This window comes from Nematostella vectensis, chromosome 1 (genome assembly GCF_932526225.1).
Source record: "Nematostella vectensis chromosome 1, jaNemVect1.1, whole genome shotgun sequence".
Lineage (NCBI taxonomy): Eukaryota > Metazoa > Cnidaria > Anthozoa > Actiniaria > Edwardsiidae > Nematostella > Nematostella vectensis.
In genome coordinates, this window is record NC_064034.1 from 21,620,093 (window position 1) to 21,632,542 (window position 12,450).

The 12,450-nt window shown below is 39.3% G+C and overlaps 3 protein-coding genes and 1 pseudogene across 3 annotated transcripts; 2 read left to right on the forward strand and 2 right to left on the reverse strand.

Annotated features, from left to right (window-relative positions):
• The first annotated feature begins 123 nt into the window (after window positions 1–123).
• On the forward strand, window positions 124–840 carry LOC116601941 (S-antigen protein-like). Its single transcript, XM_032362833.1, has one exon. It carries the CDS (start codon window positions 124–126, stop codon window positions 838–840), a length of 717 nt encoding a protein of 238 aa, XP_032218724.1.
• A 659-nt stretch (window positions 841–1,499) lies between these two features.
• Window positions 1,500–8,734, reverse strand: LOC116601996. The gene is made up of 3 exons (XM_048732149.1): window positions 8,597–8,734; window positions 2,761–3,525; window positions 1,500–2,537 (listed from the first exon to the last, which is right to left on the reverse strand). The coding sequence occupies exons 2-3, from the start codon at window positions 3,032–3,034 to the stop codon at window positions 1,879–1,881; spliced, it is 933 nt and encodes a 310-aa protein (XP_048588106.1). The 5' UTR covers window positions 3,035–3,525; window positions 8,597–8,734; the 3' UTR covers window positions 1,500–1,878.
• On the forward strand, window positions 5,761–7,039 carry LOC116601998 (annotated as a pseudogene).
• Window positions 8,597–12,378, reverse strand: LOC116601942. Its single transcript, XM_048732156.1, has 3 exons — window positions 12,179–12,378; window positions 11,093–11,200; window positions 8,597–10,830 (listed from the first exon to the last, which is right to left on the reverse strand). Exons 1-3 carry the CDS (start codon window positions 12,200–12,202, stop codon window positions 10,684–10,686), a joined length of 279 nt encoding a protein of 92 aa, XP_048588113.1. The 5' UTR covers window positions 12,203–12,378; the 3' UTR covers window positions 8,597–10,683.
• Between the last annotated feature and the right edge of the window lie 72 nt (window positions 12,379–12,450).

Genomic DNA, 12,450 nt, shown 5'->3' on the forward strand with positions numbered 1-12,450 from the left:
ACAAACAAATAAACAAAGAAATTTTCGTCCCACTGTATAGTCTGAGCCTATTTGCCGGATTTGCAGGATAGACTAATGGATAAACTGCAGGGTAGACTAATGGATAAAATGCAGGCTTGACAAATGGATAAACTGCAGAATAGACTAATGGATAAACTGCAGGATAGACTAATGGATAAACTGCAGGATAGACTATTTGATAAACTGCAGGATAGACTCATGAGTAAACTGCGGACTGGACTGATGGATAAACTGCAGGATAGACTAAAGTGTAAACTGCAGGGTAGGTTATTTGATAAACTTCAGGATAGACTAATGGATAAACTGCAGAATAGACTTATGGATAAACTGCAGGATAGACTAATGGATAAACTGCAGAATAGACTAATGGATAAACAGCAGAATAGACTAATGGATAAACTGCAGGATAGACTAATGGATAAACTGCAGGATAGACTAATGGATAAACTGCAGGATAGACTAATGGATAAACTGCAGAATAGACTAATGGATAAACTGCAGGATAGACTAATGGATAAACTGCAGGATAGACTAATGGATAAACTGCAGAATAGACTAATGGATAAACTGCAGGATAGAATAATGGATAAACTGCAAAATAGACTAATGGATAAACTGCAGAATAGACTAATGAATAAACTGAGGACTGGGCCAATGGATAAACTGCAGGATAGACTAATGAATAAACTGAAGGATAGACTAATGAATAAACTGCAGGATAGACTAATGAATAAACTGCAGGATAGACTAATGGATAAACTGCAGGATAGACTAGCCAACCCCCACTTTTCTAATCGTATGTGTGTGTGTTTTATTTGACATGAACGCGCGGTTTACCTGTTCCTAAATGAGTATAAGCGAATTGATTGTTCAAAATCCAATTTTTTTAAAACTGTTTGGGATCATTTTAAGCGGGTATTCTATATCGAACCAAGTTTCCCCTCCCATCCCCCCCCCCCCCCCCCACAGCGCAAAACAGTACATTTTCAAGCGTGTTCAAGTCGTGAAATGGCTGCGCCATGTCACGTGTTGCGGGCATGTTCAAGATGCACTCGCCACGTCACGTGTTCAAGGATGTTCGTCTTGAACACCCTTGTGCGCCGTCACATACGGAGTGTACTGGCATGTTCAGAGATGTATACATCTGATATCACGCATGCAAGCGTTTGCGGGTCATGTACAAGTTTTTCAAGCCAAAACGACTAAAACTGTAACTAGCCCATTACAACACACAATTGCCGCCCGAATTCCGTGTTTTTCTGCCAAGTGTCGTTGTCGCCGTGTGTTTCTATATAGCAGGTCCAACCAGTAGCCAATAGCCAAAAAGGGGGGTTCGGGGTTTATATGACTCGGCCCAATTTCATAGTTGTTACTTCAAATTTCAAAGTTATGACTTTAAATTCATAGATGTGACGTCAAATTTCAGTTGCGACTTGAAAAAATAATTGAAAAAAAGGACATACTTCAGTACGCAAGCGTTTATATCCAAGATTTGTTTATTTGTATCACTATATATTAAATTACGAATGTGAAAACACATTAAAATAATTAAAATACAAGCAATTTAAAAGTCATTTCGATAAACCCCGTGAAAGAGTATATATTTTAATGCTAAATAAAATAGTGTTTTTCATCCGACTATGAAACGATAACTACCACTCACTTTCCCACTATTAAAAGGAGAATACAATACAAATTATGTAGTGTATAAAAGTCGGTGTTTAGTTTTCATTTCAAAGTCGGATGAAACCCGTTCTACTGTTACTACTTTCCCATGAAGATAACAATTCTTATAAAGAGAAGTGACAACCGCTTTATAAAGCGAAAGTAACTTGGGATTGTGTCCAAGGTAAGCGCTTACAAAATAAATCTTCCTACTAAAGGAATAACTACATTCACTGTCTCCATACCGTGATTAAACTTTACTTTGTACCTAAGTAATATGCACTGGGCCTTGATATCTGTAAAAAAAACATATGCCCGGCAAGAAGTGTCCGTTGACCACACCTCCAGTGGTGCAGGGTAGCGGGAATGCCTTTCTGGGTGACTGCTGAACCACTCCACCTCCGCGACATCAAACGTCTTTCTGCGTCGTTTTCTATCGTTAGAGTTTTTGAAAATGACATCATGTCTTATGAATCTTTGCACTTTAGCAGACCTGCTTTCCCCGTCTGGACAACAAACAATGACTCCAACTGTTTGTGTAGTTCTACACATAACACCATTTAGTAGAACTTTAGAGTAGCTGTCACACAGCCTCGGGCAGTGAATGTCCTGGTCTGGATATAACGCGCTGTACAGATCAGCCATGGCGGCTGACTCTAGGCAGTCGAGAGCGACTCTCTTGATAGGTGGACGAGGAGACACTTGTAGAGTGATGTCACCAGCATGTAGGGTGTCGGCCACTGATCCTTCACTGCAGGCAGGAAGGACACTAAACATCTCCTTGCAGTTGTCAGGAAATGGCATTGCATGTAGCCTGGTATCTCTTGTGAACTTCCTCATAAACTGCACACCTAGCCATAGGAAAAACAGAAATGTATCAGGGACGACTGCAGATAGGGGTTTTAGGGGTTATAGACATTATTCAGGGAATGTGCATGCATTTCTTGTATCTAAATTTGTGATACAAATTTTCTAAGTAGCTTCTTACGGATAAGTCTTATCTGTGTACAGATACAGTTTTGCGACAACCTCATGAACGTGTTTGCCTAATAAGACCACTGAATTAGTCCTTACCAATATTGTGGTTGTTCTTGTGATAGTTGCCCATGATGCCATTGAATCTCTCAAAAGAGAAACACCAGAAACCATACACAGGTCCATAGTCTTTCACACAGTCACCAAGATGACAACTGAGGTGCATGTTAGGTGTACAGCGCTCTGCACCATATATAGACTGGAATCCCTTGCAGAATTCAAGAAGTTCTTTTTCGGCATTAGCACATTGTTCAGGGGAGATACTTCTACTGCACATATACCGGCATGCATACGTAGTGAGACCACAAATCATAATGCCTTGAAGGTAGAATGCCCTGCAGTGCAAACAGGGAGTAATAGCAGACCCAGTTTTTCACTGGTCAGCAGAAAATCCGCTAAATCCAGTGGCAACTTTGAATGGTATTCTACCAATTTCAGGAGGGGGAACCACTGCATCTACTCTTATTTGAAGCAAGCGAAAATCCTTGTCTGACAAAAGCCCCTCTTGTTTCCATAATGTCAAACAGTGCTTGGCAATCCCAAGAAAGAGACAGTGCATTGGGTCGATGACCAGGAAACGGACAGCATCGTAGTAGGGCAGCTGGTAGAGGGCGGAATACCTGGCACCAGTGTCACGGACCACCTGTTGTAGCTGAGTCTTGCAGCTTGCATTTAGGGCTGAGTTTGCGTGCAGGCGATGTATATCATTGGTCCTTGGCTCCCAGTTATCAGTGTCATATCCAGAGAAGTCTGTTTTTGACTCGAATGAGCTGGTGGCAAATTCCTTGAGACACTTGCTGCAACCTGCAAAAATGACAAATTGGATAGATAACATTTTGGATCAATAACAAAATACTGAGCAGTTTACTCTAAGATTAAGAATTGCCCATATATTATCAGCTCTTAATATTTGATTAAAGTCCAACCAATGTTTTTGTGATCTCTCAAAACATTCTACCTATCTTCAACTTTGAATTTGTTCAAAATTTAAATATAGAGATTTTAACTCTCTGAGGGCTACAATACATGCCAAACATAGTTAGTATGAAATGAGTATAAAATATTCCAAGAACCAGCAGTTTCGGAAAAAAATTGACACAAGATATTGCAATATGGGTAATTCAATATGGGTAATTCCATCTGAGGGTTTTGAAATCTTAGATCCAACAAATAACATTTATCACTCTAGAAGAAAGAGGGTTGCAAACACAATAACGACTGGTGCTGCTTTGAATACCAATCTTGGTATTTTGATACCTATCTTGGTATTTACAATACCAAGATAAATAATCAAATATGGCTGTCACTGAGTCTACACAGAGAATCTTAATTTTTTTCAGCAACAAGATTAAACTGTGAATTTTCAATATATATTTGATTGGGACTTTCTTCAAAGCTCTTGTTTATAACATATAATCAAACTTTTTGGACTTTCTGTCTTATAATAAAAAAAGTTTTTGCATGTGGGTACGCCATGGAGTCTCTGTATCTTCCTGTTAAAAATAGTAAAAAAAAGTAACTAATTAAAGACTTGATAATTGGTTCACCATAACACACATCATGTTTTCTGAACAATTTTATACAAGTAAACAAACTTGCTTTTTCCTAGTAGTATTTTTCAAAGATCAAAATTACTAATTCTTCATAACAGGACTAAAAGTTATATTCAATAAATTGTTACCATATCCAAATGTTTTGATTTTAAGGAAACAATTTCACCAGTTCCGCATGGGCAGTCAAGACAGTATTTATTTCTGTTTATATCTTTTTCCTATGAAGGCATGAAAATATGAGAAAAATATCTAAAATTTGGGAAGCAACATGCCTAAGTATTTCTTCGACAGAACTCCTAAATTTAGAGCAGATGGCCTGTTTAATGTTGCTGTTTTATTTGATATAACAATTGGGACTCAAAAAGAAACATTTGAAACAAAAAAGAAACATAATTTGGACTTCTCAGAACCAAGCATTGTAAGTTCTAAAACAGGAGTTTTTTATAGTTTGAAATCTAAATCTGATGTAAGCTCGAAAGTGTGATTGTATTTAAAATGCGGGTTGCACCATCTGTTTTTTCAGGGGCATACATGAAATATGCAAATATAAAATTCTCAGGGTTATTACCATTAGTTTTGAGATGTCTGGCCATGGAGGTTTTATATAAGTATTTAAATATTGTTTTGTTCATTTTATCCTACAGATGTCTCTACAAGCAAAGTCTTTTTATAAAAGGCAACCCACTTCATTAAGCTCTGCATCAAGAACCCCCACTCCATCAAGAACCTCCTCTCCACCTACTAACAGAGAAACACCGGTAGTGGCTAGACGGAGAGAGGTGACAACCTTGTCGACAGCAGAAATCAATAAGATATTTGATGCCTTTAATGCAGTGAGTGTCCAATTAAAGGAACAAAGGGAGGTTTTGCGCGAGATGGGGAACAGACAAGAACAACTGCTATTTGTTGTAAAGGACCACCCAAGAAAATCAGAGGATCATTAGCGAGCAAAATGAAAATTTAGAGTCAACAGACACAAGGACAGGGGACGAAGAGAGCAAGATACCCCCAGAAATTTCTGTAAGCATAACAGCTCATTTGTATCAATTATCATTCTTAGTTATGGAAAAAAAGCACAGGCACATTGTAGAAAATACGGATCAATTGAGCTTTAGGGCCACCAGGTATAAATAAAAGGTATCTGGTAAAGATTATTAATACCCGATGAATCTGGAGTAGATTAAAAGCATAATACCCGGTAACATTTCATCGGGTAAAAGTTATTTAAAATATAAATACCCGGTAAAGCGTTATCAGGTTATCGGGTAAAGGAAAATATAAATACCCGATAAAGCGTTATCGGGTAAAACAAAATATAAATACCCGATAAAGCGGACCAATTGTGCTTTAGGGCCATGGCGGTAAAACAACGGGTAAATAAAAATACCCGATAAGAAAACCAACCCGTACCCGGATACCTTTTATTTATACCTGGTTGCCCTAAAGCTCAATTGATCCACTTGGGCAAAAAACAGAATCCGCAGAGATGTGGGATGTAAGTGAACGGGCTGTGGGCCATATATCTGCTAGGATCAGAGACATCTGCGCAGAAGATTTGCGACGACGCCCTGTAATACCATTCGGAGGGCCCGGCATTGTCTGCCAGATAGACGACAGCAGATTCAACCACAAGCCAAAGGTATGTCTTACCTAACAGCTACTAATATAAGATATTTATTTATTATTACCCGGAATGCGATATGAAAATTCTGAGATAAAAAGGGGAGTACAACCGTTTTTACCTGGTATTTATGTTTTATCTTATTCGATAAATTGTGTCATGTATTTTTTATTTTCTTTGTCCATTTTAGTACAACCGTGGAAGACCGCCAATGCGCGAAAATTGGGTGTTTGGCGTGCTGTCCACCGCCTATTCCCCTTCCAGAGGATATTTCCAGATTGTTCCACGGAGAGATGCCGAGACGCTCCTTCCAATCATCCAACGAGCTCTACTTCCGGGCTCCACGGTCCATTCCGATGATTGGGCGTCGTATAGACGCCTTTAGGCCCGATTGCCAAATATCGTGGCCAATCAAGGGGTTGTTGTACACCGGTACAATTTTGTCGATCCGATAACCGGTGTACACTCCCAACACATCGAATCTTTATGGTCCCGCCTTAAAAGCACAGTAAAAGAACGGCGGGGGATTCGCAGGGTGCACCTCCAGAGTTACCTCGACGAGCAGACCTGGAGGGACTGGCGCGCTTCTAACAGGGGTACCTTCTATCCCTTCCTTGGTATCCTCCGTCAACAGTTTCCCGTATAAATGCTAGATGCTGGCGACAATGAGTCAGGTGGCACCTGATGATACCCTTCTGGAGTTCCAGAATAATATCTTATTTCATCCGGCATAGAAATGAGAGGGGACCAGCAGCCATGCATTATTATCAAAGTCACATTATAATTCCATGTCAAATAGTAATGAGGATGTATAGAGTAAGGCTGCTTTAGACGAAAACGTCAAGAATTCTCATTTGTCTGTTTTCAAAAGGAAACTAAATTTCTTGGAGCACTATTGATGCTCAAAAAATCTCATTCATACTTCTGTTTTGAAACAGATACCACTCTTAGGTTTATAGTTTTGTTTCTATATGTCTGTATTTGTGTGTGTCCTGACCTACCGCACATTTTACCTATTTTTCTGGGATCTGCCCTCGTTAACCCTTAAGTTATTTCAGATGTCAGTACCCAGGTTTATTCGGATTTATTCTATACCTTAAAAGAATGTATGTAAGATAAGGGTAAATAAAAATTTGTTGTTGTTGTTTGTTGTATGTTTTGCTTTTTGAGTAAGTGCGAGGTTGAAAAAACAAACGTAGGCGATAGTCGATCGATAATCCGTTTTGCCTGGCTGATGAACACATTATTCTGCCAGAGCAACGCACTTCCGGTTGTTTTAAAGTGAACGGAAGTGTAAAAATATTTTGTTTTACCCGATAACGCTTTACCGGGTATTTATATTTTGTTTTACCCGATAACGCTTTATCGGGTATTTATATTTTCTTTTACCCGATAACCTGATAACGCTTTACCGGGTATTTATATTTTCGTTACCCGATAACGCTTTACCGGGTATTTATATTTTGTTTTACCCGATAACGCTTTATCGGGTATTTATATTTTCTGTTACCCGACATCTATTACTTTTGCCCGATGAAATGTAACTGTTTTAATCTACACCAAATTTATCGGGTATACCAGATACCTTTTATTTATAATGCCAATACCTCCAAATGAATTATGATGACAATTTTGGAAAGTTCAATTCTTGGGAACTCGGCGAAGAAGGATCCATTCCTCACCGATGTCCTGCGATGGCAGTTTGGACACCTCCTGTTTAATATGACTTTCAAAGTAAGCAACCACAACGATAATGTTTTTGTTGGGGTTTGTGATCTATCTATTAGTACGAAGCCTGCTGCTATTTGTTTGGTGTTTCTGGATTCATGTGACCAAATAGAGAGCTAGCCCGCGTGCAGCAGGAAATAAACCTTGGTTATAACCGAACTATTCCAGCTGGATACAGGCTAATAGAGAGTTAGAAGGCTTATTACCTTATTACACTTAAAATTTCGAGATTTTGAGATGGCGATATATTTCGCGACACTTTTAAAATCGCAAAATTAAAATGACGTCAAAATTAAGTGCAATAAGGTAGTACGTTACGCAGTCAAGCAGGGAGTAAAAATACCACAATAATGGGGAGAAGGGGTATTATTCTAAATGTGATCAATCTAGGATAGTATCTTATTACTTTTACCCATTATCACCATCGCGGTGACCTTTCGACTTTCATCGCGTTGAGTATTTTATTTCAAGTTCAGGGTAGGTTATCAGCGGAAAGTTTTAAGGCTCTACGCTGATCGCTGATTATGGTCTATTCGCAATCAAGTTCGTTGCTCTTATTTTCTCGGTAGGATTGCTTGTGAGCGTTCGAAAATGTTGCTTCTTGATAAATTCTGTGATTTTTCAAGGCGAATATTTTACTGAAGATTGTTATCTTTTCTGATGTTACAGTCATTATGTATGCATGATTTTATCATATCCGTTCAAAGGAATTCATCGCTCCGAGAAAAGAGATATAGGAAGATATAACGGATCCGATATAACTATACAGCCATATTATATAAAACATAACAAAACCGTTAACACGGTAGTCATCGGAATACGAGCCTCCTTATTGTACAGTGAATTCGCAATCACGGCCTTTTGATCGTGCTACGCCTTGACTTCAAACTTCCTAAAGACTCAGATATTAATCTGAGCAAATGTACAACATATTGAAAGTTATTTACTGATTGCGTGGTGCTATTATGCTTACCATTTGTAGCCATCAGACCTGTCAGGGCACAGAGTTAGTATCATTGGAATTGGCTGGTCGTGATGTGGGCAAAGCATTTCCCTTGCCAGTAATCCCCGTGCCTGTAGCCAGGAAATCACATCCAAAGGTGTATTCCCTATATTCCTTAATAACGTCCGGACATCAGGGTCCATTGTTTTTGGAGCAAAACTAAACAATGTGATGAAGATGCGATGAAATCGAAGAAAGCGACTATAGCCCTAACTATGTATTATTAGGCACGTGCCTCTATATGATAAGAAATGGTGTTTCTCCAATTACAAACACTCTGTGATTGGTGATAATTTTGCGTAAACGCCTAACGAACAAAAGGCCGTTGCGTTACCGTCAAGAACATGTCATTTTTGTCATTGGTGGTGAAGTGAACAGACTACCCTGGGTACCATAGCCTCCTGAATTCTTTCGTTATGCGCTCAGCCAAAATAAATGCGAGGAGGCTCTGGGCGGGCGAATAGCCTTTCCTACCCTGGGTACCAGACCCTCCAAACTTCTCTAGCCCAGTGATGCTCATCCAAAATGTCGTCGCGACGAGCTGGACGGACGTAGCCTGAGTATCAGGCTTTTTTTAGTGGGTAAGGGGGGAGGGCCTGATACTCAGGCTATGGACGAGGGTACCAAAGCCTCCAGACTTTTCTCTTCTAGTGACACTCAGCCAGAATGCCGAGACGGAGGTTCTGGTAATCTAGATAAGCTTTTCCTGGTTCCAGTCTCGAACAACTTTGTTAAACCGTTCTGTGGGTAAGCAATCGGTATACGAACTGAGACCGACAGAGACAATACCCTTCATAATCCTATCCCTACACCCACCCCCGACAGCGCGTGAGATGACACCCCTTGCAAAACAAATACATATGACTCGTTGCATAACAAAGCGGTTTATTTTCGTAAATCGCGCGTTTAGAAACACATTTCGCTGTGCTCCCCTGTGTCGAGACGGCATGTTAATCTTTCATACTGGAAATATTTTTGAAGTTATGTTCTAAGGTTTGAGCGTTGTCGTAACTAGCATCGAAATCCATGCGTGCAAATGAATGAGCAAACTGACGAGAATAGGAGTCTTCTATAGAGTGGGGGAGAGTTTTTTCGTGATTGGCCCTGAATTAATGAATTTTGTCCAAATAATAGTTTTAGTTTGTCATCACGATCGGGTTGGGCTCCCTGTGCACCCTCAACTAACAATTTCTAGCCCCCCCTCCCTTTTCCATTTGCAATTGAACAAAGAAAAGAAGATTTTTTTTTGTTTTCATATCAGTCAATCCTGTTTTAAAGGCATATCTGGGAGTCTGCTTTAATTATTTTTTTGCTTTTATATCGCTCTAGAGCTTTGTAAGTCGATAATTTCCACGTAAACTTGCAGGAATTCGTGTTTACTACGATTCTGCTGGCAGCCATCTTGGAAATGGAGCCTAGTCCCTAACGTTTTAGAATATCACAGGTCTCCCGCCAGCTCGCCCCAGACTCTTTTAGACTATTTACAAAAACGACAGCATCTGGCCATTGATATTGATGAATGTTCTATTTTCTCTTTTCTTAGAAAACGATTCACGGCTATAACATCATAGAATATGGCAGCATAAATAGAGCTACGGCAAGAACAGGCCACCATAACTTTTTTTTTTTCAATCAGTTTCATTTCAGAAAATTCCTCAATTATTCAAAATTATCAAATGTTATTGTAACAATTTTGCTATACGAAAACTATAAAACGGTAAATACTTTCAATCAATAAAAAACAATTTCAATAAGCAAGTTCCACATGCTATGTACTGTTTGTACATTTATTAGATCAATGAAATCGTTTCTCCTTTTCTGTATCAAAATAGATAATTATTAACTTATACATCCCACGTTCGCTTTGAATAGTCTAGGTGACAAGCAGACAAGAGATGGACGGAAAATATTGTTGAAAAATATCGATATTTGGCAATATGATGGGCTTATGATAATAGCGGCGTATGTACTATATGATCCCATCGACGTTGTTGAAACATAAACACTAATGGTCTTTCGTGACCAGGATCCCATCCATTTAATCCTTTTATCTCACCCTAGTCATGAAAGACCATTAGTGTCGTTGCGTCTACAACGTCAATGGGATCGTCATTTCTTTCCACTATCCGTCCACTGGCATTTCGGATGGTGATATTTCCGATATTTCTCTCGCGCAGGTTGGCAATGGCCACTTGATACAAAAGCTGCAGATAAACAATTCCAACTAGTTTGTGGTTGAACAATACCCTCCCTATATCAGCACAGTGGAGACAGAATGCTATGGAGACATCTTTTTTCAATTTGAAAAATGATACACGTGCAATGATTGAGTTCATTGATTCTGATAACTCGTGTCCAAATTATTTAATTCATAATTGAAATTTCGAATCCATAACTAACTGTGGAATCTATATAAATAAATTAGTCTAAGAATGCGATTGAACTTGGTTTAATTGTTGTTATCACCTCGTTTGTATCCGAAGCAGTGAAACGTCTTTGGAAGGTGGTGTCCCTTCCACGGAGACGGACTCTAATGTCCCCTTCGCCTTCAGCACCGACGAGGTGTTGTAGGTCCTAAAATGTAGACAAAAATCATAAATAGTTTCAATTTTAACTTTTAATCCTTACATGTTCTTGGTCTGATGTTGGTGTCGAAAACAAATCGAGTTAAAGTGCATCGAACTTCTACAAATGCTGCCAAGGAGCTTCTCCTATGACGTCATGCCGTAGAAACCGCTCGACGAACTGACTTGCGTGACGCCCAATTTCGTAATACATTTTTCTTGGATAAGAGCGTTAGAGCGAGCGTAAAATTTGGGGCTAGGGTTTATAGAGCGATTTTTGCGCTATTTAGCATTTAGGCTAAGTTTCTATTTCAGTCATCACTAGCGTGAAATATTCAAAAGGCGATCCTACACATACACATAGCTTAATACAATTGAATAAAATATACAGGGGAACGGATTTGGATTTTGTTTGTATAAATAGCAGCTGGTAGGAACATTTTTTTTCTTGTTTGGGAGAGCGGGAGAAGGGGTACAAAATCTTGAGACTCCCGCCTAATGCGGGAGAGTTGACAGGTATGCGAATCTTGAGGCGGCCGGAACTAGGCCAATCGTCAAATCTGACAGGTTTTTCAATTAACACCCAGCTTGTCTTGAGCAGAATGTGTTGTTTTTGATATTCATAGAATGAATTTACTACCAGTAAGACGATTAGTTGTGCAAAAATATTCCAAGGAAGCATTGTGATCAAACGTAAGCGAACTCTGCAACTCTAATTTTGATTGACGTTTGTGTCGCGTTCGGCTTTTCGTTTGACCTCTAGTGCGAATGCGATTTACAAGCCAATCGATCGGCCAGGACAAAATTTGGTTGGCTGTTTGTCCCGGCCAGACAAACTTTGTCCTCCTAGTGCGATTAGGCCCATAATATCTCACTTCGAAAGATGACTCTACTCTAACTGTTCTATCAGACAGAAAATAATCGCATACCTTAGACTGGATTGCTAACAACCTCATTAGCGCAAATGTGTCCGCAACAAGTTACTTACCGCTTCGTTCTCTCTTCTTTCCATTTCCAGCTGTCTTTCTCTGTCCTGTGAACGATAACAAAAAAGCAGGTCAAATTTTGTAAAATTTTAAAAATCTACAGTTTGAAATCCTTGTCATAAACTCGATTTTAAGTCACAGGTTACGCAACGGTAGATAATTAGGTTTTGTTTTGTCTGTAAGACTAAGGGCCAACGACGGAAAATAATCGAATACCTTAGACTGGCTTGCTAACAACATCACTAGCACAAATGTGTCCGCAATAAGTTACTTA